The sequence below is a fragment of the Natrix helvetica genome, assembly GCF_964273705.1.
Source record: "Natrix helvetica genome assembly, chromosome: 1".
Classification (NCBI taxonomy): Eukaryota; Metazoa; Chordata; class Lepidosauria; order Squamata; family Natricidae; genus Natrix; species Natrix helvetica.
Window position 1 is genome coordinate 48,487,096 of NC_138548.1, and position 25,311 is coordinate 48,512,406.

The window sequence follows — 25,311 nt, forward strand, 5'->3', positions numbered from 1 at the left end:
TTGCAATTATGTCCAATATATGATGTTCATTTGGAAAACTTCTACTCCTTAGAGTGATTGGTTCTTCAAATATGCACAATGACAGAAAATCTTTGTATTCTCTGCTAAGGTTTACAAAGAAGATCTACCTCAGCTTAAAGAGCAATGCAAAGAAAAACGAAAAACTGCAGCCTCAAAAAGAAGAGAGAGGGCTCCTATCAATAGTATAAGATTGCATTTTGTTCATGGGTGTGTAAATCTTTTCTTTTTCCTTTTCTTTCCCCTTTTCTATTTTTTCTTTCTTTTCTTTCCTAAAAGGAAATAATACATATTATGTATTTATCAAGATTTGGATTCTCCAGGATGAATTCTACAACTGGCTGCTCTATGTTGTTTTTAATTAAAAGCAGCCACGTGGGTTTATTTTGAATGGAATTATACTACTGAGAGAAAGCATTGTTTTTCCTGAGTATAATTTCTCAGACTTCACCTGTACATTCTTCCTATGCATACCCAATATAACAATATGGGGAAGGAAGCTTATATGAATCATGTTAGGCAAATGTACTGTGTTTGCATGTTTCTTCTACAAAACAATATTTTTTCTGTTTTAAATTTATGAGTTATTGTTTAAAACAGGTCAAGATAGTGAGTGTTGCCCTAATAGTTGATAGGAAGTAGGTCTAAGTTGAAAGCAGAAACTTAGATAACCTTTTTAATCAGGGCAAACAGTTCAAAGGGAAATTACTGATATAACTTAGTTTGATTTGTCGTTCTATGAGACATATCCAATTTGGTATGTAGGAGTAGAGGTGCAATGACTCAGCGGTTAATGATGCTGAGCTTGTCAGCTGGAGAGCTGACAGCCCTAGTTAGAAGACCTGAGCTCTGCACCATGGAGTGAACTTCCTTTACTTGCCTTAGCTCCTGCATATCTAGCAGTTTGAAAGCATGCAAATCTGAGAAGATTAATAGGCACCACTTCAATGGGAAGGTAACAGCATTCCATGCTCCTTTGGCAGGCTACATACCACAGAAATGGTCTTTGAACAATGCTCCAAAAAAACAGCACCAGATTGATACAGAAATCTTTAGCTTTTTGTATATAGGAGTGTGCTTTCACCCACTTTATTACATGGTGAATGGGATAAGCCAGGAGAAATGTGTAATAAAACAGAAAGAAATATGGTTAGGAATGAATGGTACATATCATGTTTCCGCGAAAATATGACAGGGTCTTATTTTTTTTTGACCCACGAAATATGTCCTTGGGCTTATTATAGGGGAGGGCTTATTATTTTCTGGGGAAAGTAAGAAGCGAGGCCCGCCTTTTACCTTTCCAGCTCCGTCGCATTCCTCGCCCATTCGTCCAGTGAAGCCCCTTGTAAAAAAAACCTCGCAAGTTGAACTCATGAGGTTATTTTTACAAGGAGGAAAGGGCAAGGAATGTAGCGGAGCTGTCTGTCTTCCGTAGCACTAGGGCACGTGTCTCGCTTCTCCCCTCACTGCTACCCCTCACTAAAGGGACGTTGGTGAAGGGAAGCAGCCAGGCCCACCGTTATCATTGGGGCCTGGTGGGAGGTGTTCTTTTTGCGTGAGAGGGAATGGGGTGCGAGGTGTGTTGCTGGCCTGCCACCTTCCACCTCACCCCCAATGTAACAGCTGCCTGGCTTCTTCCCTTCCTCGACATCCCTTTAGCGAGGGAGAGGAGAAGCGACACGCGCGTCCTAGCTTGGAATCGGACTGTTCTCCTCCTGCCCTTCGCCCACCTATTTTACCCCCAGGGTTTCTCCCCCAGTCATCCACCTCTTATCACTTCGCCTCCGCTGTGAGGCACCTGGCTGTTCGTCCTTCTCTTCCATCCCCAGCCCTTCCTCACAGGCCTTTGGGAGAGATACTATTCACCCCGGCCTTTTTGGCTCAAGTGACAGTTAGCCGCCAGCCAATTGAAGGAAGGGAAGGGAGAAAGAGAGAGGCATGGAGGGAGAAAGTGTTTTGTGTCGAGTTTCTAGTTGCCTCGGGTCCGAGCTAGAAAATCTAATAAATCCTTTGCAATCCCCCCACCCCAAAATGCTGAGGCAGATTTCTTTCTCCTGAGAGGGCCTATTTCTTCTCTTTTATCTTTGCACAGGCTTAAATGTCTATTATTAAGAATTCATGATTGTTCTTGTAAAAAAAACCTCGTGAGTTCAACTTGAAAGATTTTTTTTACAAAGGGCTTCACTGGATGAATGGGTAAGAGGCACTCCTCGCATCTCCCCCCCACCTGCCACCCCGGGCGGCGGGGAAGGGAACCAGGCAGGCTGCCTGTACCATTGGGGCGAGGTGGGTGGTGTTGGGCCGCGAGGCGCACCTCTTACCTTTCCAGGTCCATCATGTTCCTTGCCCTTTTGTCCAGTGAATCCCCTTGTAAAAAAAGCCATGAATTCAACTCACAAGGTTTGTTTTACAAGGGGCTTCAATGGACGGAAGGGCGAGGAACGCAGTAGAGCTGTCAGTCTGGTAGCGCTAGGACGCGCGCCTCGCTTCTCTCCCCCCCCCCCACCTGCCACCCCTCGCTAAAGGAGCGGCAGGGAAGGGAACCAGGCAGGCTGCCTTTACCATTGGGGTGGGGTGGGCTGTGTTTTTGTGCATGAGAAGGAACAGGCAGCAGGAGGTGATCACATTGCTGGCCTGCCATTCTTTTTGCGGCAGGCCCTCTTTTTGCCCTGGAAGCTGTACCAATAGGTGGTACAGTGGTAATGGCGGGGACCAGTTGCACATGCACTTAAATAGTTGGGGCGGGCTTATTTTCAGGGGAGGGCTTATTATGACGCATGCTCTGAAAAGCCCGATTGGGCTTATTAGCAGGGCGTGTCTTATTTTTGGGGAAACACGGTAAATGAAAGATAAATCATTATGGACCGCATACAAAAAAATGGAGTGTTATGAAAAAAGAAAGAACAGTTTGAGGGGAAGAGGAAAACTGGGAAAGCTGTGTTTAGATCAAGGATAGGCTTCAAAGATTTTAGCAAGGGGTTCTCTGCCTGGTTGCTTGGTGGGCGTGTCCATGGTGGGCATGGCCTAGTTGGCCTCCTGCACCACAGCGGGGGAGGTATTTTTGCTTTCCCCAGGCTGTGGAGGCTTTTTTTTGAGCCTCTGGGAGGGCAAAAATGGCCTCCCCAAGCTCTGGAGGCCCAAACGGGCACATTTCCGGCTTTCCTGAACTTCCGGTAGACTTGTTTTTCACCCTCCCCAAGCCTCCATGCATGCCCCTACTTACCTGCATCCAAACCGGGCCACGTGGGGACTTTGGGGAGGGGTGGGTGGGGCCAACCAGGAGTGGGATTTGCGGGTTCTCTGAACTGCACAGAATCTTAGCTAGAGATTCTCCTGAACTCCTGCGAACCCCCAGCAGCCCACCCCTAGTTTGGATGAAGTTGATGAGACCTTCAGAAAGAGAGGGGAGAAGCTTAGAGAACAAAAGACAAGGTATGAAACTAGTGAAAGCAAAAATAGGAATAGAGTTATGGTGAATAATATTGGCATAAACGAAGTTTAGTTAGATTTCCTTTTCTTCTTTTTTCTGCTTCTGATTATTTTTTTCTGCATTTAAATACAATGTGGCTTATGTTGAAGAGGAATAGCACCATCCATGTATATATTTATTGCATTAAGATACATGTTACTTTAATTTCATGTTGTTTTATTAGTTACAGAGGCTATGACTGTCGGAGTAATTTATTTTACACTCAGACTGGAGAAATTGTGTACCACGTTGCAGCAGTGGGCATAGTATACAATCGGCAGCAAAACACACAGCGCTTTTATTTGGGTCATGATGATGATATCCTATGCCTTGCTATTCACCCTCTAAAGGACTATGTGGCCACAGGCCAGGTAGGATGTATGGAAGAACTAGAGATCTAGAGTTGTTATTTCAGTCCAGTCAGTCTATAAAGGGTATTTAATATTCCTGTCAATATTCTTCTGCTGTAGAAAATGTGTTTGGGCTTGTTTTGCTACATGAGAAAAAATAATAACATGGATGATTCTTGGGCTGTATAAGAATAGGAGTGTCTGGAAATCAGAAACATATTTTTCCTGCAAAGGGAAATGTTCAGTGTATGTGTGAGAGCTTTTCCACTGCATGTTTTACAATGAAAAATACTAAAGCAGCTGGATACACAGAACTTCATAAAATACATGGATGGACCTATGCTTGATTAGAACCAGTGGGTTGAATCCATTGCATAGATGACGGTTGGATCAAAGCATGTAAAAGATGACATCTACAGGACATGTAGATCCTGATGTAAATGATGAAGTTTATATAGTGGCATCATATGTCATGATGTTCTTATATAACAATGTCATTTGCATTGTTATGTACAGAAAGTGTCATAATTTTAATATTATCTTGTCTTGGATGCCTCTGATCAAAAGGAGTAATTTCTGTTTTCTAAACAATTGTTAGAAATTATTAATCTAGTGATTGTTTTAAGTAACATAATATACCTTACAAAGTTTATTTTCAAAATTGTACAACAATAATTTATAATGACAGACAGAATCATCCCAGGAAAAAACAGTGCTGTGTTTGCTAAGCTCACATTTACAGTACTTACTTATTTGCACAATTTATCTATTGCCTTATTCCAAAATAGACTTTAGAGCAGGGGTGTCAAACTGGCGGCCCAGAGGCCGGATGCATCACACATAGGTCATGCCTACCCCAGCTCTGCGAAGGGGAAAAACGTCACAAAACATCATGTGACGACAACATGACACTGTGAGTTTGATACCCATGCTCTAGAGCAGTGTTTCTCAAAGTGGTCCGTACCGCGCCCTTGGGGGGCGTTAAAGAAGTGCAAGGGGGCGGTAGGAAGTTCCGCCTTACATGGGGGCGTTGAACGTACAGAAGGGGGCGTTGAACAAATTCTATTTATTACTTGTTCTGCCGGACTCACACAGCAGTCATTGCGCGCGGCACGTGGGCAAACCTGCAACACCGATCGTTGCTGTTGGAAACATGGCTTTCATACGAGCGAATGTGCACTTCCTTAGTCAGTCTTGGGTCTAACATTGCGTCCCCAGTAGCGCAAGGAATAGAAAATTCAATAAAATCCCATAGAATGCTGATCAAATTTCTATGATATCCTATTCAAATTTCTATGGCTGTGCTACTGGGGGTCTAGTGTTTGCCGCGCGCAGTGTGAGTCAGCCTCCTTTCACTGCGCCAGGAATGGAGGCTTCCCCAGTAGCACAAGGAATAGAAATTTCAATAGAATCTCATAGAAAGGTGATCAAATTTCTACGGTATTCTATTTAAATTTCTATGGCTGTGCTGTTGGGGTTGCTGGGTCTTCTTCCTTAGAGTTTAGGCGTCCTTGGCACATCTGACGAGCGAAAATGCCAGTTTCAGATACGTCCTTCCCTTCTGTCTGAACAGCCAATCACGTTACAGATCGTCATTTGTGTGTCAGACGTCGGAGATGCCCAGTAATTACTACCATAGAGTTATGAATAGAATTTCATCAAATTTCTGTGGTATTCTATTGATATTTCTATGAATATTTTTTTACTGGGATTTTTCAGAAATTTGAGTCATATACCCGGTGGAAAAAAGTCATAGAGTTATGAATAGATTTCCATAGAAATATTGTAAAATTCTATTGATAACTCTATGGCTTTTTCCACCGGGATGATGATGTTGTTAACCGACGGATTTTCAAATTAATTGTACTATCAACCATCCTAAGATAAGGTGAGTGTTTGACCACCTCTATGGTCGTTCTAACCGTTAGAACTATTGTTATTGATATAGAATTTAAATAAATATTTCGTATAAGTCGATGTACAAGATTACAACATCCGTGCTTCAATATCTTGTTATAAATTAATAGAGTTCAGTCATAAAGCTGGCCTATTGTTTCTGGGGCTCGTAACATAAAAGCTAAGCTGCTTGCAAACTAGGATATAGCAAGCACTTGCAAACATTCCTGTAACATAAAACGTCTTTTCTTGCAACTGCTTGCATAGCCACACGCAAACGTAAAAAATGCAACCACTTGCTTTTGGCAATGTAACATAAACCTCCAATCCGCTTGCAAAGCCGTTCGCAAATTTGCATGCAGCTGGAGGCGCTTGCAAAGTCACCTTTCTATGATTCATCGATGAGAATGAAGAAAAAGCCATAGAGTTATCAATGGAATTTCCTAATACTTCTATGACATCATGTTCATAGATCTACCGGTGAAAATTTATTTACATGTAATACATTTTGCAATTTAATACATTTTGTATATTATACAATTAAATAATCTTTAGGGGGCGGTGGCAAATCAAATTGTGTCTTAAGGGGGCGATGGTTAAAAAAAGTTTGAGAAACACTGCTCTAGAGAATGTAGAGGTATTGACAAATTAAACACATTATAAAGTAAAAATAATAATCATAAGCATATAGAATGCAAGAATTAATGCCAGAGTTATGGATCCATATTAACCAGACTTAAAAGACCTTCTTGAGCAGCCAGGTTTTGCAAGTTTTCTGAAGGACATGGAAATAGGAGTAAAATACTGTAATACAAATGGCTGACATGGTTAGGAATTGGGTATAATAAAAAAAAAACTAGTAAATTTAGTATAGTAAGTTTATGTGTTCAATCTCTTATATAAGGTTGGCCGGGATTGCTCAACCCATGTTTGGGATACAGAAACAATCAAACCATTGTCGGTATTAAAGGGCTATCACCAGTTTGGTGTTTGTGCTGTTGATTTTTCAGGTATGTATGGTTATCCTATTTGGTGTGTGAAGGAGAGATATTATTAGAATGTTGTCTTTTGTAATCTCTCTGGTCATTGGCATTGGATTCTGTTTAGCAACCATATAATGAAATTAACTCAGTTTCTCACTGCCTATCCTTATGAGGCCCATCTCTTCCTAAAATGTGGATGTTTGATGGCCAAAGGAGCAAAATCTTCGATCATCAAGTGGTGATAACTGCCTGCATAGAAACTAATTGGGGCAGATATATGTAATAGCATTGGTCTTAAGTTGGTTAAATGTTGAAAATAAGTTAATGACCATAATAGTTGAAAATGATGAATGATCCAATGCCAATAAAAAAACATTGAAATATAACAAAAGCATCATTTCTGTCATATATTTCACCATTATTGATTTTTTTTAAAAAAAATAGTTTGAAAAAGTATATCTTAAAAACAAGCATGTGGTTGAATTAGAGAAATCATTAGCTTTCTAAACTAATGATTTTTAAAGTAAGTGTCACAGTTCTCACTTTCAAATTTTGGCAACAGAAGTGCCTGCCTTTAAATTTCATCAGTTATTATGTGAGGCATTCTTCAAAATGTTTACATATATGAAGAGATATAAGTGTCATTAAATATTCATTTGTTAGGTGCAGCACAAAATGTATGGCATTATAATATGTTTTGAAATGTAATTTTTGTTTTTGCTACTCAATATTTATCTATTTTTATTGAGTTTAAGTTGCATTTTTGTACATTGCAATTATATTAGCCATCCTTGACATATAGTACTATTGGAATGTCAAAGTGGTTCAGGAAATTAGGTAAATAAGCCAGATTTGCCTGAGAAATACAGTATATGCATTTTAATAGCAGACTATGATTATTATTAAGTTACTGAAAGTATACAGAGGTACCGGTAAATCTGGAAAATCAAGCAGCCCATATGCAAATGACACTGACCTTTTAGGCCTTGAAGTGATGGAGAATGATTGAAAAAATATAAAAGTGCATATTTGGAATCAAATAGCAATGAAGACAGTTACTGCTGAGATACAAATATGTGACAATGAGAGTTTAGATATTCAAACTGCCCCCCATATTTATTGCCATAATTTGTAAATATTGCTGTTTATAAAATAATGCTTTATACTTTGTTTTATAGCTGATGGCAAACGTTTAGCTTCAGTTGGAATAGATGACAATCACACTGTTATTCTTTGGGATTGGAGAAAAGGAGATAAGCTTTCAGCAGTAAGGTAAAAAGGTCACCCAGTTGTTTTACTCTAATAATGTCTTATGATTATATTAAAATCATAGTAAGAAGCAGGACATTTGTAGCCTTGTTTGTATTCATACCTAATGTGCAATGGGCTGTCAAATTTCTTATTATGGATGTGGATGGATTGTACAAACTATATCCAATCTGCTTTATTGTGTTTATATTACTAGGCCTTACATATACTGTACATTAGGTCCACTTGTAAAATGGAGAATGTCAAATTCTAACTTTGAAAGATAAATAGACAATTCATCTACTAATCTTAATTATTCAATATAAATAATTGTTGAAGTTGTTTTGTCAAAGCTTTATTGTATGGAGAAAATATTTTCCCACATGAAAGTGAAAACATCTTTAAATTTCTTTTAGGGGGAGTAAAGACAAGATCTTTGTTGTTAAAATTAACCCCTTTATGCCTGATAAACTAATTACAGCTGGAATTAAACACATAAAATTCTGGCGAAGAGCAGGTAAGGCAATATTTTTAAAATACTTTGAGTAATTATCAAGTTACCTCAATCATATTTTATTTTCCCTTTTATATGATATTGTAGTTTACTGGGGTATGAAAGTAAATGAAGCTAAACCCAATAGTAAGTTGTTACTTTAACTTTTTAACATAATTTGCTTTTGAGAAACTGTTCATTTAGAAACAAATGTTCAAGGTCAAATATAATAATTTGGTTTTTTTTTTTAATTTAAGGAGGTGGACTAATTGGAAAAAAAGGTTATGTGGGTCCAGTGGGAAAAATTGATACAATGATGTGTGCAGTTTATGGCTGGACAGAAGAAATGGCATTCTCTGGAACTGCAACAGGAGACGTGTGTATATGGAGAGATATTTTCCTCGTCAAAACAGTGAAAGCACATGATGGCCCATTGTTCAGTATGCATGCATTAGAAAAAGTGAGTAACTTACCATTGAATATAAATTGATTTTATTACATTCAAGAAGTTAGATTAGATATGCCTAAAGGGTTTGGCAAGCTCACTATTTTTCATCTTTTTCCTCCTTAACTCAAAAAGTATATATCAAGAGTATGGCTATGCATCTTAGCAACAGTGCACACATTACACTACACAAGCAGCCACGGCATTCTTCATTGTGTTTTTGCTTACTCTTAGTCTTTTGTAATCTCTTCTTCTCCAATCTCTCCACCCTATGGTGGGGAGTGGTAAGAGTGGAAAATGAATCTAACACAGGAGAAATTGCATAAAAAGATCCCCCCCCCTTTTCCTCCCCTCCTCATTTAAGCAATCTCTCTGCTCTGTGTGTATGGGGGTGGAGGTGGGGACAAGGAAATCTTTTTAGAATCTGCCCTTTCTCATTCAAAGGCAGCACTTTCTTGGCCCTTTTAGTCTTTTCTCCATCACTAGATGCACTTTCCTTTGAACTCAAGGGCTTTCACTATAAGCACAATAATATTTTAAGCACAAGTAGCCTTGCATTCAAAAACACAATAAAGGTCACAAGCCATCTTGCTTGGATGATGCTCACTGTGAAACTGTCACCATCATTCAGGGTGAATATAGCATGAAACAACCACATTTTAATACGATACGATTTTGCGACCTGTGCTTCAGAAACACAAATGTGAGAATATGGATGCCATAAATATATAAAATTGAGGGTAAAGTTGATTAAAATAGCTGTAGAAATATTACTCAGGTTTGCGGCAATGAAATACAATATGAATGAGTATAACATGTAAATAACTTCTCAATGTGGTTTAGAATCAAGAGATATGGAATATGTTTTATATTATCTTTCTCTTTAGGGATTTGTAACTGGGGCAAAAGATGGAATTGTTGCTCTTTGGGATGACAGCTTCGAACGGTGTCTGAAAACATATGCTATCAAACGAACCGCATTAGCCCCGGGCTCCAAAGGTAATTTGAAATTTTCTTAGATCATTATAATACAGACTTATTTTCTACTGTTTTAAAATAATTATCTTTTTGTGAATTGATTCATCGTAATCCATTTTGTGATCTGATTCAGCTGAAGAGTTTGAAAGCATGAAAGAGCAACAGGTGCTCGTGACTTTTGAGTAGTTGAGAGCTTTTCATGTAATTCCCATAATGTGCTTTGTCTGCTTTCATGCAGTAAAAGGATTTCTATTATAACTGAATTTTACTATGTAACTTGAGTTGCATAAAACAATTCAGAGATTAGCAGAAGTCTATTGTTATCTAGAGTATAGCCTGCTAGAGTATCCCTCAGTCCTCTCTTATACTAAGGAGAAGCAAGATGAATTTATTTTGATTCTCTTTCTCATGCCCACTAAATTCTCAGGACCAAATTTTTATTTATTTTTTTGGTAACAGTTCTTGCATTCTTTCTTCAGAGTTATCTCTGAATTCCTCTACAGCAGCCTTCTCCCACACAGGGGTCAGAAGCCATTCTGTCTTTGCCATTTCTTCCTTCTTCTTCGCCTCAGCTTGCACTCAGCTGTACCAGATGGGGGAATTCTTGCTCCACCCATCCAAGGTGACTGGTGAATACATTGGCAAAAGGGCTACCTGAGGAGATGGCGAGCACTCATAAAAGCAGCCAAACAGAAGGTTGCTCTCTCTCCCTCTCTTTTGTGGGCTAGGTAGATATGTTTCTTTTGATGATTTTGGGAGACAGGTCACATCTGGCCCGTGGCCATAGATCACCAATTGCAAATCACAATTTTGAGAAAAGTTTTGAAATTAAATATGTATTTTAGTCATTCACTCAAAAATACATAATGTGTTATTTGTTTAACATACTGTTGAATTTATTGAGCTCTGAAATATGTATATTAGTCCTATCAATTTCAGGATGGATATTTTCATAAACAAGAGTTAACTGGACATTTCAGTAGATACTAAACATGATTTCTCTATGTATTTATGTATCTATTTATTTATTGACACATCCAACTCACAGCAGTGATTTGGACAGAGTACCAAAATTAAAGCCACCATAGCAGATACCCAGGTTAAAACAGTAACAACCCCCCCAGCCCAAACAAAAAGCCACATCACCAGCAAAACTCCCTAACTTCCTGACCCAAATGCCTGGGTTTACAACACAATCAGTACAAGTTTTGAGTTGTGGTTTAAAACAAAGAAGACCAGTTCAGAACTTTACAAAAGGATAATAAGAACAGCATTCATCATTAATCATTCTGCTCTCTGGTGGAATGCTGTTGCTGAGGCTAGGCACAGCCACAGAGAAGCCATGACTTGAAGGTAAGATGGCATTGTCTAATAATGGAAGAGACTCAAGAGTCTCAAGTTCTGCCCTTCTTGTTAAATCTGAAGGGGTAGGCAGAATTATGCAATTGTGCTATGCATGTCTGCATAAATGTGTCTCAATGAATTCAATTAGACCAATTCAGAGTAAATAAGCATTGGATTATCAAAGATAAATAAGAAAAAATGTATTTTTTTCAAGCAAGGATTATGTTAAACTTTAGGAAACATAATATGATGGTCCAATAATAATTGGTTTTATTTATATTGTGATTGTTCAAATAGAATTCTTTATTTTCTTTTACCCATTTAGGTCTCCTTTTAGAAGATAATCCTTCTGTCCGTGCCATATCATTAGGACATGGTCATATTTTAGTTGGAACAAAGAATGGTGAAATATTGGAAGTTGATAAAAGTGGGCCAATAACTTTACTAGTTCAGGTAAACATTAAAATATTTCTTATTTTAGTGTTGTTAAAGACAAAAAAGAACACATAAAAAGTGGTGTAACAAAATATTAAAAAATACAACAAAACTCCCATATGTAATTACAACAATAAACAGTTATAATTCCATATATACTGTAGTTGTTTAATGCAAATTTTATTCAAGTTGAATATTTTTCTGATACATTTTTAATCTACTGTGTTCTATATAAATGAGTCCCATATTTCATTTTACCTATCCATGTGAAATCTACATATATAGACAATCTGATCATAGATCGCAATCAATCCATTGAGTGAAAATGGACATAAATTTATCTTTTTAATTCTACAATATAAGTTTTTGGCAATATTAAGGTCATGGAAAATTCATTTACATTGTCCAGTTGTCTAATTCCATATACTGTAAGAGAATATTATCTTTGAAAATTTTAGCTTTTGTTGCACAATCACATTTATATAATCCATTACTTTCTATTAAAACTTGGTACATACAAGACATTGTAAATGCTATTTTTAATCAATTTATACATGCACCCATGTTGCCAGTTGTGGCTCTGGGCAGCACACAGAAGACCAAACAAACACCCCACCCAAAGAACCTCCAAATAGACAAATAATACAAGAAGAATCTAATGGTGTCTGTGTCCATATAACAACAGCTATACTAAAAAAAGTCACATTGAAAAATTGCATTGACAGGATCAACCATGTCTTTCCTTTCATGCATTATGCTAGTAAAAGAAAGCAAATCTGTATATTGAAGATGGGAACAAAGTGTGTTTGTGATGTCTTAAGATCTTGTACCCCAAACATGGTATTTGGGCGCATTGTTCTTGATCACCAAATTACTTACTTCATCTGATTTTTTTTTAATGTTAACTTAATTTCAAATTAAATGGGTGTATTATAAAGCTAAGCTCCAACTGCAACTATTTCTTACTCTAAGAAATATCCCAGAGGTATACTTAGAAAATAAAATTAAAGATACTTGTTTGACAAATGCCCTTCTACCAAAACCAAAAAAGATTAAAAACATTTGGGAAATAGAAGGAAGAAAAAGGACGAATCTTACTATTTTTCCTTTAAACACGATTAAATATTCCAAAGATGTTCAATGCTCTTTTCCAGAGCTCCACGATATAACGGCATCATTATCAGCTGTTAACTTGCAGAGTAAAAATTGTTTTTACAGGGTCATATGGAAGGAGATGTTTGGGGTTTAGCTTCTCATCCTCATTTACCTATTTGTGCCACTGTAAGTGAAGATAAAACCTTAAGAATATGGGATCTTTCACCAAGCCATTGCATGCTAGCTGTTCGAAAACTGAAGAAGGGTAAGATTATTTTTATTTCCTTTTCCAGTCTCACCTACATCTTTGAACTTTATCAAGTTTCCAATTAAGTGACATATGTCAATTTGTTAAGTATTAAAAACAAAATGAATTTGAATTTAAAAATGGAATCAGATTGCTAGAATGAATGAACTACCTTTAATAGTGCTACCAGGATAATTACAAAACAAATTTTCTCGCTAATTGCTTGTGGAATATGTTAACTCCTTTTACTATATACTATGTCCTCCTAGAATCTGTGTGGGTTGGAAATATTGGGTATAGGAATGAAGATGGGATTTGAGAGATACGGGTTGTCCTCATCTAGCAACCACATTTGGGACCAGTAACTTGGTCATTAAGTGAAATGATCATTAAGTGAAAATGTGAATGAGTTTATGATCTTAGTTTAGATTTTATTTTAGATCAAACTTACCTTATGAAAAAGTCATGAATGGAAGGACTTGTCACAAAGTTTACTTTTGCATCATCATAACTGAATGTATGAAGGGGTTGCTAAATGAAGGAGTCATTAAATGAGGGCTTCATTCAATGTTGCATGAAAACCCATTTATGAAGAGGTCAAATTCTAGGTATTTTTCCCATTGCTATGTTTAGATTTATGGAAGAAATATTTATATGTTTTGGAAACACAATAAAATAAATGAAGTAGTCAAATTCCAGAAAAAACTGCTGTTTTTTTTTAATTAATAATTTTTTTCTTACATACAGTGACAATGTAAGACAGCACGTTTGGCAGTGAGGTATCAGAGTCACAATTAGACAAGAAGACATCTGAATGACATGTTGATCCTTAGGTCTAGGGAGCAAGGAAAGGTTTGATGTGTTTTGCAAGGGGGAACTGCATCAATATAGTACCCTGGGAAAGGTAGAGGAGATCTGAGCTTGCTGAACTCTTGAGGGATAGAGATTAGAAAGTGGGTTGGAGGCTTTGCAGCAAAAGGAGATGGAACAGTGCAAAAAATTTGATGGTGAATGGAAAAAATAGAGAGGGCTATTGGAGATGCATGGAGGAGAGCTGGGTGGCAGATGATGGGAAAGATTAGGTGAATATAATTATTACACAAGAGTCGAAAAGAATGGGATTTGGAGTGAGATGATGCTGGAAAAAGGAAAGAGGATGAGGATTGAATGACAGCAGAGGTAGAAAGAAGTCAAAGCAGTATCACCATTCAGGATGGTGTGGAGCTGAAGATTAGGATCAGTGGCATGTCTTTTTGTATTTGGCAGGGGGAAGATGTTGCTCTTTTTCACCTGATGGAAAAGCATTGGCAGTAGGTCTGAATGATGGCAGTTTCTTAATGGTAAATTCAGATACTTTGGAGGATCTTGTTTCTTTTCATCACAGGAAAGATGCTATTTCAGATATACGATTTTCTTCTGGTAAGTAATTGGTTCAGATCAGAGACACCTGGCAATAATAATGCTTTATCTTCAGAAGAATTAAAATGAACATTTATGAGAGTGAATTTCACTACAGTGGCAATCTGCATTCTGGGTGCATTCTGGGTGGATTCTGGGTGCATGCATACGTATAATAAAACCTAGTCAAAAACCTTAGAAATATTAATATTCACACCTTTAGGAGGAAACATCTGAATTGATTCCATACAGTTAGAGAGTATAACTATTGGATCATGCTAAAACAGATCACAAGTTGATTTAACTGAGTTTTCTCTTTATGTTCCAGTTATGAGCAATTCTTCTTTTCTCAATTTAGAACTACATTGACTTTTGTATGGTATGTGAAGAATTGTATTGAAACAATAGAGTACGTGAAGAATTGTATTGAAACAATAGACATTAATTTTCTATCCATAATATGATTGAAATGACATTTTCATTTTAATTATTTTTCTTTGATCAATTAATTCACTGTACCCAAGGTAGAATATAACATTCTCACAATTTTTGGCCTTTGGAATGATTATGAAATGGAAATCATCTATACAGAGATCTTTCTTACTAGAAGTAGTTGTGATATTCTGGAAGTACTAGAAATAAATTAAGGAAAACAGAATTTTTCTGTTTTGATGTGACTTGATAACAATCTTCCAATATTTATGGGGCTACCGCAGAGAGGAGAGGGCCGACCTGTTCTCTAAAGAACTGGAGGGCTGAACAAGAAGTAATGATTGGAAACTTTTCAAAGAGAGATCCAACATAGAGCAGAGAAGAATTTTCTGACAGTGAAAACAATCAGAGGAATAGCTTGTCTTTAGAAATTGTGGGTGCTCTATCACCAGAGGTTTTTAAGAAGAGATTAGACAGCCATTTGTATGAAATGGTATAGGGCCTCCTGCTTGAGCAGGGGGTTGGACAAGAAGAACTCCAAGATCCCTTACAACTCTGTTATGCTGTTATTGTCACAACAGAAATGTTCAGAAAGTACCATATTTTTCGGAGTATAAGACGCACCAGAGTATAAGACACAGCAAGGTTTTGAACAGGAAAATTAAAAAAAAGGTTTTGCACTCTGCAAACCTCCCCAAAATGGCTCATTTTTCATGAAAATGTGCCTGTTTTTCCCGCCCAAAAAAGGCATGAATAGCCTTTAGGGAGCTTGCAGAGTGCTCCTGGGGGTGGGGATGGGGGGACCAAAAACGAGCAAAAAACAGCCCATTTTTTTTAAATGGTCCGTTTTTCATTTTAAAAAGGGCATGGATAGCCTTTAGAAGCTTATAGAGTGCTCCTGGAGGCTGGGGGGTTAACATTGAGCAAAAAATGGGCCGTTTTGTGCTCATTTCTGCCCTCCCCAGCCCCCAGGAACTCTCTGAAAGCTTCCATAAGGTATGCACAACCATTTTGGTGAAGGGGCAGGGCTTCAGGAGGCCATAAATGCTGTATTCAGTGTATAAGATGCACCCAGATTTTCAGCCTCTTTTTTGAGGAAAAAAGGTGCGTCTTATACTTCGAAAAATATGGTAATGAGATGTTATGACATAAAATTATTCACCATGTGTCATGGTGTCGCAGTGGTTAGAGTACAGTACTGCAAGCTACTTCTGGCTGCCTGCAATTTGGCAGTTCACCAGGCTCAAGGTTGACTCAGCTTTCCATCCTTCAGAGGTCGGTAAAATGAGGACCCAAATTGTTGGGGGCTATATGCTGACTGTAAACTGCTTAGAGAGGAATGTAGAGCACTGTAAAGCATTATATAAGTCTAAATGCTATTGCTATTGCTATTTATGTTAATTTCATTAAATGAGTCACATTTTTATTTTAGAACGAAATATTTTAGTTGCTAATAGAAAAAGGGAAGGGAAAAGAAAACCCTGCGGGAACAGGTCCATGAAGTCATCAAAAGCTGAAGTCCACACAAAGGAGATCTTTTTTTCATGAAATACTTATTACATAAGAGCCATTTTTGTAAGATTAGTGGATATATAAATGTGATAAATAAAATAAAAATATTGTTACATATTTTAAAACTCAAAGGGGAAAGATTTTTGATTCTGTGGGTTGTATGGCATATTATTTCAAATTTAGAGAACCACTGAGGATTAATTAACTATAATTGCAGTCCTTACCACATTTAATCTTACTTTGTTATTTTTATATACATTTATTTGCAGCCATAGGTTTTAGCTAAATTGATATAAAATTAAAACAATCCATTTCTATTTTTTGTTCACTTGTGTAAATGAACATGTAACAAAACAAGTTGCATTGTTTGTAATGGCCACAAGTAAGATACAAATGCATATAGTGCTGTTAATATTAGAAAGGATGTATTGCACTGATATGGACTGCGATATGGACTTTTATTTGAATTATGTTAAAATCGATGGTCATGCAAGTAAACATAGACTATTTTGTTCGCTCTTCTATCAGTGCTAATTGTTTCATATTTTCAGTGTACATGTCTTAGAATGATGAGAGTTTCAATAACATTGCAGTTCTGAATCCATGCACTGATACAGTCACCATTAATTGTAAGGTGATGATGGGAATGGAAGGATTTATATTCCTTCAGACAGGTGGTCATTTGAATTCTTTTAGAGGGGCTACTTGGGTGTCCTCAGCATCACCTGAGTAGTGCAAATGGGTATAGAGCCTTCTTGGAAGTGCTGAAATGACTGTGTTGTGGAGCTGTGTTGAACACAGGCGCAGGTTGTTGGGGATGACCCTATGTTGTCTGCATCTGAAACTGAAGTGCAAGTGGTTCCTGAAATCTGTTCATACCCCCACATCATTCAAAGGGTTTCATCCCAAAGTGCATAGCTAAATGTCTATGGAGCATCTCAGTCATCCAGGTCATGGTTGTCCCAAAGGTGTTTTTTTCAAGAGGTAACTGGACTTTCTTATTTTTCTCCGAAGACATTTCGCTTCTCATCCAAGAAGTTTCTTCAGCTCAGAGAAGAAAAGAAAGTCCAGTTGCCTCTTGAAAAAACACCTTTGGGACAACCATGATCCGGATGACTGAGAACCTCCATAGACATCTGAATTTAGACAAAGTGATCCAAATGCTGGCATCTGCTGAGGGCACTTACCGGTAGAATACTGAAAATGATATGAAAATACTTACCTCCTTATAATTGCATTGCAGGTGCTGGAAAATACCTAGCTGTAGGTTCATATGATAGTTTTGTAGATATCTACAATGTAATGAGCAGTAAAAGAGTTGGAATCTGCAAAGGAGCCTCCAGTTATATAACCCATATGGATTGGGACATAAGAGGTAAGGAAATGCAATTACTGTAAAATGATTATTCTTGGTAGCTGCTAGTGGGGTAAATGGCTACTAATGGCTGGCAAAGCCAAGTGATGTAATTGATGGAGCCACTTAAATACAATTGTCTACCATCTTCTTTTGAAAAATGCTAAGAACACTAAGGATAATAAATTAAACTGACTCTAACTTTTTGAAACACATTCTGTAATAAGGCTTGCCAATGAAGCCTTTCTCCCTTTTTCATCCCCCGCTATTTTTCCAGTGTGATGGGAAATCCTCAGGATGGGAAGTTTTATCACAGAGGCTTCATATTTCTTGGGGAGCCAATTTTAGTTGGAGAATTTAGTTGGAGAATAAATAGACTGGAAAGATGTTTGAAGCTATTTGTTTTTGGAGCAAAATGACCATTCCCAGGGAAGTTGAAACAATTCTCTTCTGTGCTCCTTAGTCCACAAAGTACATAGATTCCTGGTGACCTGGGTGGTTTGCCCAGATGCTGAACTGCTGATTACTCTGTGGGCATCCTTTGTGATTTGTCAAGGAGCTGCTTTCCTCCTAATTGGCTTTTGGAGTCAAGTGTGTGAAATGGACGTCTGATTTTACTGCTGCCAATGTTCTTGGTGAATGTGTGACAGATACAAAACAGCAGCAGTGTTCATACAGTCTCCTCGATGCTGCTGAATACTGCTATGGCCTGGGAAATTGCAGGTGTCACAGCTGTTGAAGGACGTCTGTGTCTGCCACTCACCCTGATTCCAGGCAATTGTCCCCGATTACAGTTCTACAGTTTAGAAAGTGTAAAGCTATACAGGGTAAGTTTCTGATAATTCTGAAGGTTTCCTAAATAATTTCCAAATGGTAGTGATAAATATCTCCCAAATGCCCTGAATAAATGTCACAATTTAGCATTCTATGATCAATCACATGTTCAGTAAGATAATCAGTGAGCTGTGCTTTTTGTTTTGTTTTTTTCAGGCAAGCTTCTACAAGTCAACACTGGTGCTAAAGAACAGTTGTTTTTTGAAGCTCCAAGGGGGAAAAGGCAGATAATTTCTACTGCACAGGTAAAAAGATACCCATTGTTTTTGTTATGTTTTATTTTGTCATTTACATGATTATTGGGTTTTTTTTTCTACAATTAAATTTCAGATTAAAAGAATGGAAAATTACCTTTTTATATAATCTAGCAGAAAATGGAGTTTTAATCATACCATGTTTCCCCAAAAATAAAACAGGGTCTTGTTTTCTTTTGACCCCTGAAATAAGTGATTGGCCTTATTTTCAGGGAGGTATTATTTTTGAGGTGCAGGAGGCAGTGAGCGTGGTCACCTCATGGCTGCTGCTGTGTTGCAATATTTTTGGGAAGGGCTTATTTTCAGGGGAGGGCTTATTTTAGTGCATGCGCTCGAAAGCCCAATTGGGCTTATTATCCAGGGAGGTCTTATTTTGGGGGAAACAGGGTACTTACACGAACTTTTGTGATTTGAATTGCACTTTTCAGTATTAAAATGAAGTAGAACATGATGCTTGCTTGCTTTTTTTAATTTGTATAGAGGCCACACCGTATGCGGAATCGGGTTATATCTTTCTATAAAAATAAAATCCATTAGATAATGTCTTCATACAAATAATGATAAATGATGAAGAAAGCAACACACTGAAAGGATTTTATACAACAAAATTGAAGATTTTTGAGTAATATATTTTTTCAGGAGCCTTAAATATTAAACATATATAGTTATAGAAAATTTAAATTGCTTGTGTATCATATTAGTTAAGTTTTACTGGATCTTGAATTTGTTTTTGATAATGTGCAATATGGAAGCTCTCTTAAATGCCACTGAGACTAATAATAATAATTTATTAAATTTCTAGACCGCCCCCTCTCCCCGGAGGGACTCGGGGCGGGGACGCGGGACTGTGGCAAAATAGTGACTATGAGGAGCAGTGGTGCTTCTGGATGTTCTTCATGTCCTTCAGATGTCCTATCTTTCATGGATTTTAAAAAAAAGATGCTTATTTTTTGTTATTGAAAAGCTAAATATATTTGTAAGAATGTCTCTGATTTTACATGGCTCCCTTTTTGTTCTTAAGAAATAAAAATGGTGAGTGGCTATAGCCCAGTCTTTTGTTAGAAATACATCCTTCAGTCCCTTGCAAAAGAAAAAGTTATGTGAGCTTATAGGCTACTAGGGCTCTATAAAAGGAGGTGGGATGTAGTTATATAGTAATAAATGAGTGGTTTTGAACTGCCCTATCCTTAGTGGCAGCCATAATTAATAATGTATTTTCTCTTCTTGGCAGCCATTTCGTGAACACATCCAAAGTATAGTCTCATAACTTTCCAAAAAAGGACTGTCTATTTTGTAGGGCACTAATTCATATCTACTGTGTTATTATTTTATGTCTATAAAACCTGAAATTTTCTGTCATTAAATAACTTCTTTTCCATGCTTAATTAACAAACTTTGATTGTAAAAAGCATTAGTATTATTTCCTCCCACAAAGCTAACATCCCTAATTAATAATATGGTTTGCATCATTGAAATGGCACAATAAGTCACTGGAAACAAGCCATTAGGAGCTACAAATAAGCAATTAAAGAAATTTAATAGAACAGCATAGAATAGCATAGTGAGCATTGCTGTGTTGCCCTTTCAGGGAGACTAGGAAACTCATCACTATGAATTCAGTTCAAATGCTACAAGTATGATTTATACTAATCACCAGCAAGACACAGGAAGTCAAGGTATGTGCAGGGAATCTTTATGATTTCCATATTTTAAAAAAAGACCTTCCCAAAATTTTCCTACAAATGAATAACAAGAACATTAAAATCACTGAGCTGCAATCCTATGTGCATTATATAAAAGTAAGCTCTGGTTAACCAAGTAGGGCTTATTTCCAAGAAAGCATTCCCTGGATTGTGCTGTAACTACTGCAGATTTCTTTCTTCTGCATTTACCTTCTGTCATTCAAGACAGTCATATAAGCAACAGGTTTTCATTATTGGCCACAGTGGCAATGAACCTTTTATGCACAGACTATAATAATTATAACTTTGTAACTGAACCCATTATATTTACTTGTTAGCTATAAGTCTTCAGTCACTCAGAATAATAGTTAAAACGAATAGTTAAAATAAAGCATTGGTCCTCTGTTAAGTATTACAGCTGAAAGATCCATTCAAATATTTTTGCTAAAATTAAAATAATATTAATAATCAAAATAACTGCCAGGCATGTAAAGGTAAGATCTCACTTGCAATAGTTTGATATTTTAAACTAAAATTCAGTTTAAACTAATATATTGGGTAATAATTAAGTATATGCATCAGATTTGACCAAATCCCGATCTCTGGAAAAAGTGGATTAATTCAGAATAGATGTTCCTCAAGAAGGAGTTAAAAAAAACCTAAACTAAACCAAGTTTCTGGTTTTAAGCCTCAAAGAAACAGCAGTCCTTACCTATTTCTCTGGAAACATGGGCACCAGAAAGAAAAGAAGTACAGAAGCTGCAGCCCATAAAAGAGACAAGTGTTTGTCATCTATGATAATGGGGGAAAGAAGAAGGAATATTTAGTGTTAGTGACCGCAAGAATGCTTCTAAACCAGAGTAATTTTTGTGATCAGGTTACTATCTTTATAGGTAGAAAAGATTTCCTGGACATCCTGGACGAGTGTTTTAGGTTCATGCTGTGAAGGAATATGGCCAATAATTGGAGAAGTCACAGATGTAAGTGCTTCGTGCCTCAGCAGTGACAATACAGTCTTGGCAACAGGAGATGATTTTGGATTTGTAAAACTTTTCCACTTCCCTGCCAAAGTAAGTAAAATTAATAGCTGCATAATAAAACAAGGCAATCCTATAGTTTTTTCATTTAGCAACACACTTACTAGGAGTATTCCACTATATTTATGTTATCTAGCTCTATCTATCTATCTATCTATCTATCTATCTATCTATCTATCTATCTATCTATCTATCTATCTATCTATCATCTATCTATCTATCTATCTATCTATCTATCTATCTATCTATCTATCTATCTATCTATCTCTACAGTACATGTGTGTGTGTGTATATGTATATATGTATATTAATATAAATGTATGGATAAACCCCTGGTTATAAGTTTCATTTTACTTCTTCTGTCAAACCAGTGATTATTTCAGAATACTAATGTTCATTTTGTCTAAGTATTAGAAACTGCATGCATTAGCCAAGTTAGAAAGTAGAATATACAAACTATTTGAGAATTTATTTCCTGTTTTTATGAGAGAGATTATAAATACTCTATCAATTAACAATTTTAATGAGTTAAAAATCCTGGTCTCAATAAACATACTGCAGTTGTCAGCATGACTATAGTTCTTATAGTCATCTTTCTCTTATGTAACCTGGGCCCCCAAGTATATGAACAGCTTGTTTTTGACTTTATTAACATCCGTGGTAATTTTTCTACTTGGTATTCATATATATTTATTTGACATTGTTTTAATGTTTTATGATCTACACTTCCCAGAGTCAGTTCTTTAGATGGGTAGCTATAGAAATCAAATAAATAAATAAAGCTTGCATCACCATCCTGCCACCCCTACACCTCCCCCAATTTAAATCATATATCTGTTGAACCATACCATGCATCTAATGTAGTAAGCCTTAGTTCAAAAAAACTTTAAATGAAATTTGTTAGTCTTTAAAGGTGCTACAAGACTCCTGATTTATAGGAAAAACGAATTCATCCTTATAGGAAGTATGGATTTTTTTTCAGATTAAAGTTTTTTATTTTTCCATTTTCATAACATATAATTTACATGTATAACCAACATCATATCAATTCATCTTACCAACAACTCCCAAAAACCAATTATTGGCTCTTCTGCTCTCCATACACCATATTTGTGCTTTATCCATCACTTTCTTCTCTCTCTCTCGCCTCCTCCTCCATACCTCCTTTCTTCCCTCTGTCCTTCTCTTCTCAATTTCCCCTTCCTCTCTCCTTCTCTTCCCTTCCTCTTACCACTGCTCATTTCTCTCCTCCTCTTCCCCCCCTTTGCCCTCTCTCCTATCCCTCTCTTCTTCCCTTACCTTTCTCCTCTACTTCCCACTCTTCATCTCATTTACTTGATGTATTTTAGCTTCTGAGCAAGCTCTATTTTAGGTTGATGGTATTTATAGTGCCTTTTCAATAAACATATTTAATATTTCCCCTCTTTTTTTAGTAAAAAAAAGTGACATAACAGAAAAGTATACATATATAGTCATTGTGCTTTTAAACACCCCCCCCAACCTAATTTTGGTTGAGATGTAGTTACAATTCCCAGCTATTCTCATCATTATCTTTATATAGTTATACATCCTTACATGCCCCCAATTTGTGATTCTGTCTTTTTATCACAATAATTTCTCATTGTAGGTATATTTCATATTCCCTCTCTATTTTTCTATACCTTGAATTAGATTACCCTTAGTTATCTCTAAATGTCAATCTTCGCTGTTCAGTATTCATTACTGGAACTATGGATCTATTATGTGGGAGAAAGAGCAATGCTTTCAACATTGGAAAGATAAAATTATACCAGACTCACAATTGTGGATTGTAAATATATGCTTCTTTTGCATTTATGATTTGGCTTTCTGTCAACACAGTGGAAATTAATTTTCTGTGGGTGGCAGTTTAATGAATTATTTAAACATTAAGCTGAATCATGCCTGTTGTACGTATTACGTTTTCTGTGTGTAATGTTTCTTTCTTTTTCTCTTATAATAATTTTAAATGAGGGATCCATGCAAATTCTGGAATACTCAAAACTTACCAATCAAGCTTCATAACTGTGTTAATTATGACGACTTCCGGTCCCCGAAGGGTCAGCTGCTCGTCTCTTCGGTGGGCTCCTATTAGGAGCACAGGGGGCCTTGAAGGGGCTCCCTGCCGTAAGGCGGCTCGTTGGGACCCCCTGGATCGGCGGCAGCTGCAGGGGGGTCTCCAACTTCGCCCCAGGAGCCGGGGAGCATGGGGGGTGCATGGCGGCGTTTGCTGTCGCTGTGTGCCTTCGCCGAACGGAGCCTGGAAGGAAACAATTAACCAGATGCTACAGCTGAAGTGCGGTGAGGTGGGAGGTTTCCCTCAATCTCTTTTAAATCTATCTAATTTAGGAAGCAGCCTTCCTAAATTGTGGATTCAATCCTTTGAAATGTTAAAATTGGAGGGGGGGATTTTCCACCCCCCCTCGGAAAAGCGGCATTCGGAATATATCTCCCTCTCGGAGGAGAGAGAGAAAGTTAAAAGTTAACTTTCACTTCCACTAAGCAATGGGAGAATGACTTTTATAGCAATTGCAAGAGATGACTGCTGAGTTGATTCTTTTAAACTACTTTTTGGAAACTTTGGATATGTTGCTTTCTGATCCCCTGTGAAGGCGGAGCCAAGATGGCCAACTTCCTCCTCCTTCTTTGCTTTTACGAATGAAGTTTCCTCTTTGAAAGGATTTCTGGCTTTATATTACCCTACACCCTAGAGATCTCCTGGAGCCTCTCATTTTAGGTGGTCCCCTTGGATTTGGAACATTTGATTCTTATATTTTTGGCTTGGAGCTGAATAGGAAGACTAACTTTCACTTCTGGGCTTGTTTGCCTCACGATCTCTCCCAGCTGTGCATTCCATAGACACCATTTCTTCTGTGTAAGACTTACAGCTATCTCTGAACTTAACATGGGTCCTAAAAAGCCACCGCCTGGCAAGGTATCCTCGGCCCCGACATCTTCCACGTCTAGCCCGATTACTCAACAGACACAAATGGCTTCATTTCTACAACCTAAAACAACTGAAGAGAGTTCAAAGGATTTATCTGTTGCCCAAATGTTTCAAACTATTATGAAGGGACAAGACGAACTGAAAAAACAACTGGCAGACTTAAATGATCAACGCAACAACAAGCAACACAAAATAAACAGAGAATAGGTGTACTGGAGGAAGACACGACTGGGCTGAGGGAAGAGGTTAAGATTGTCCAGAAGGGGAATAGAGAATTTGAAACTCATATGATAAAAATGGAATTTGAAAGAATGTCTTTTTTTCTTAGATTTCAAAACCTACCAGAGACAGAAAACGAAGACCTTAAGGAGATCATGACCACAATTTTAGCAGAATATATTAAAAGAGATAAACAACAGCTATGGTGGGATATTGATTTGATTTATAGGATCAATTCAGCATACTCTAGAACACACAATGTTCCAAGGGAAATACATGTTAAATTTCTTAGAAAGACTACAAGAGATGAGGTCTTAGGAGCTCAAAGGGTGGGACAAAGAAATAACCATTCTTAAACAAATTCCGAAGAAAGTAAGAGATAAAAGGAAGAAATATTCCTCTTTATCAAAGAAATTATATAATAAAGGAATTTGGTTCAGATGGTTATTGCCAGAAGAAATGGTGATTTTCTGGGAGGGCACTAGAATTAGAATTAATACAGTTGTGGAGGCAGAGGCTTTCATTGAAAAATACAGTACCTTTCTAGATGGAACAGGGGATAGTACACAAGATATGGGGGGGGGGTATGGCTCTGCCAGAAGACAGTGGGGAGGAAGCAATAG

At 37.3% G+C, this 25,311-nt stretch overlaps 1 protein-coding gene across 8 annotated transcripts in view; it reads left to right on the plus strand.

Moving 5' to 3' along the window:
* The window catches only part of EML5 (EMAP like 5), a 97,769-nt gene that overhangs the window by 35,707 nt on the left and 36,751 nt on the right, over positions 1–25,311 (plus strand). For 7 of the 8 annotated variants that reach the window (XR_014174101.1, XM_081938402.1, XM_081938408.1 and 4 more), the window contains 13 exons: positions 110–228; positions 3,672–3,858; positions 6,638–6,743; positions 7,895–7,988; positions 8,381–8,481; positions 8,715–8,917; positions 9,790–9,901; positions 11,550–11,677; positions 12,878–13,019; positions 14,268–14,420; positions 17,587–17,718; positions 18,688–18,776; positions 21,361–21,537. Coding sequence is in view for 7 of the 8 variants with exons in the window: in XM_081938402.1 (XP_081794528.1) it covers positions 110–228; positions 3,672–3,858; positions 6,638–6,743; positions 7,895–7,988; positions 8,381–8,481; positions 8,715–8,917; positions 9,790–9,901; positions 11,550–11,677; positions 12,878–13,019; positions 14,268–14,420; positions 17,587–17,718; positions 18,688–18,776; positions 21,361–21,537 (1,743 nt within the window). In the remaining variant the exon portion in view is untranslated. Of the gene's footprint in view, positions 1–109; positions 229–3,671; positions 3,859–6,637; positions 6,744–7,894; positions 7,989–8,380; positions 8,482–8,714; positions 8,918–9,789; positions 9,902–11,549; positions 11,678–12,877; positions 13,020–14,267; positions 14,421–17,586; positions 17,719–18,687; positions 18,777–21,344; positions 21,538–25,311 lie in introns of those variants that run through there. The other variant, XM_081938407.1, reaches the window with a different exon arrangement.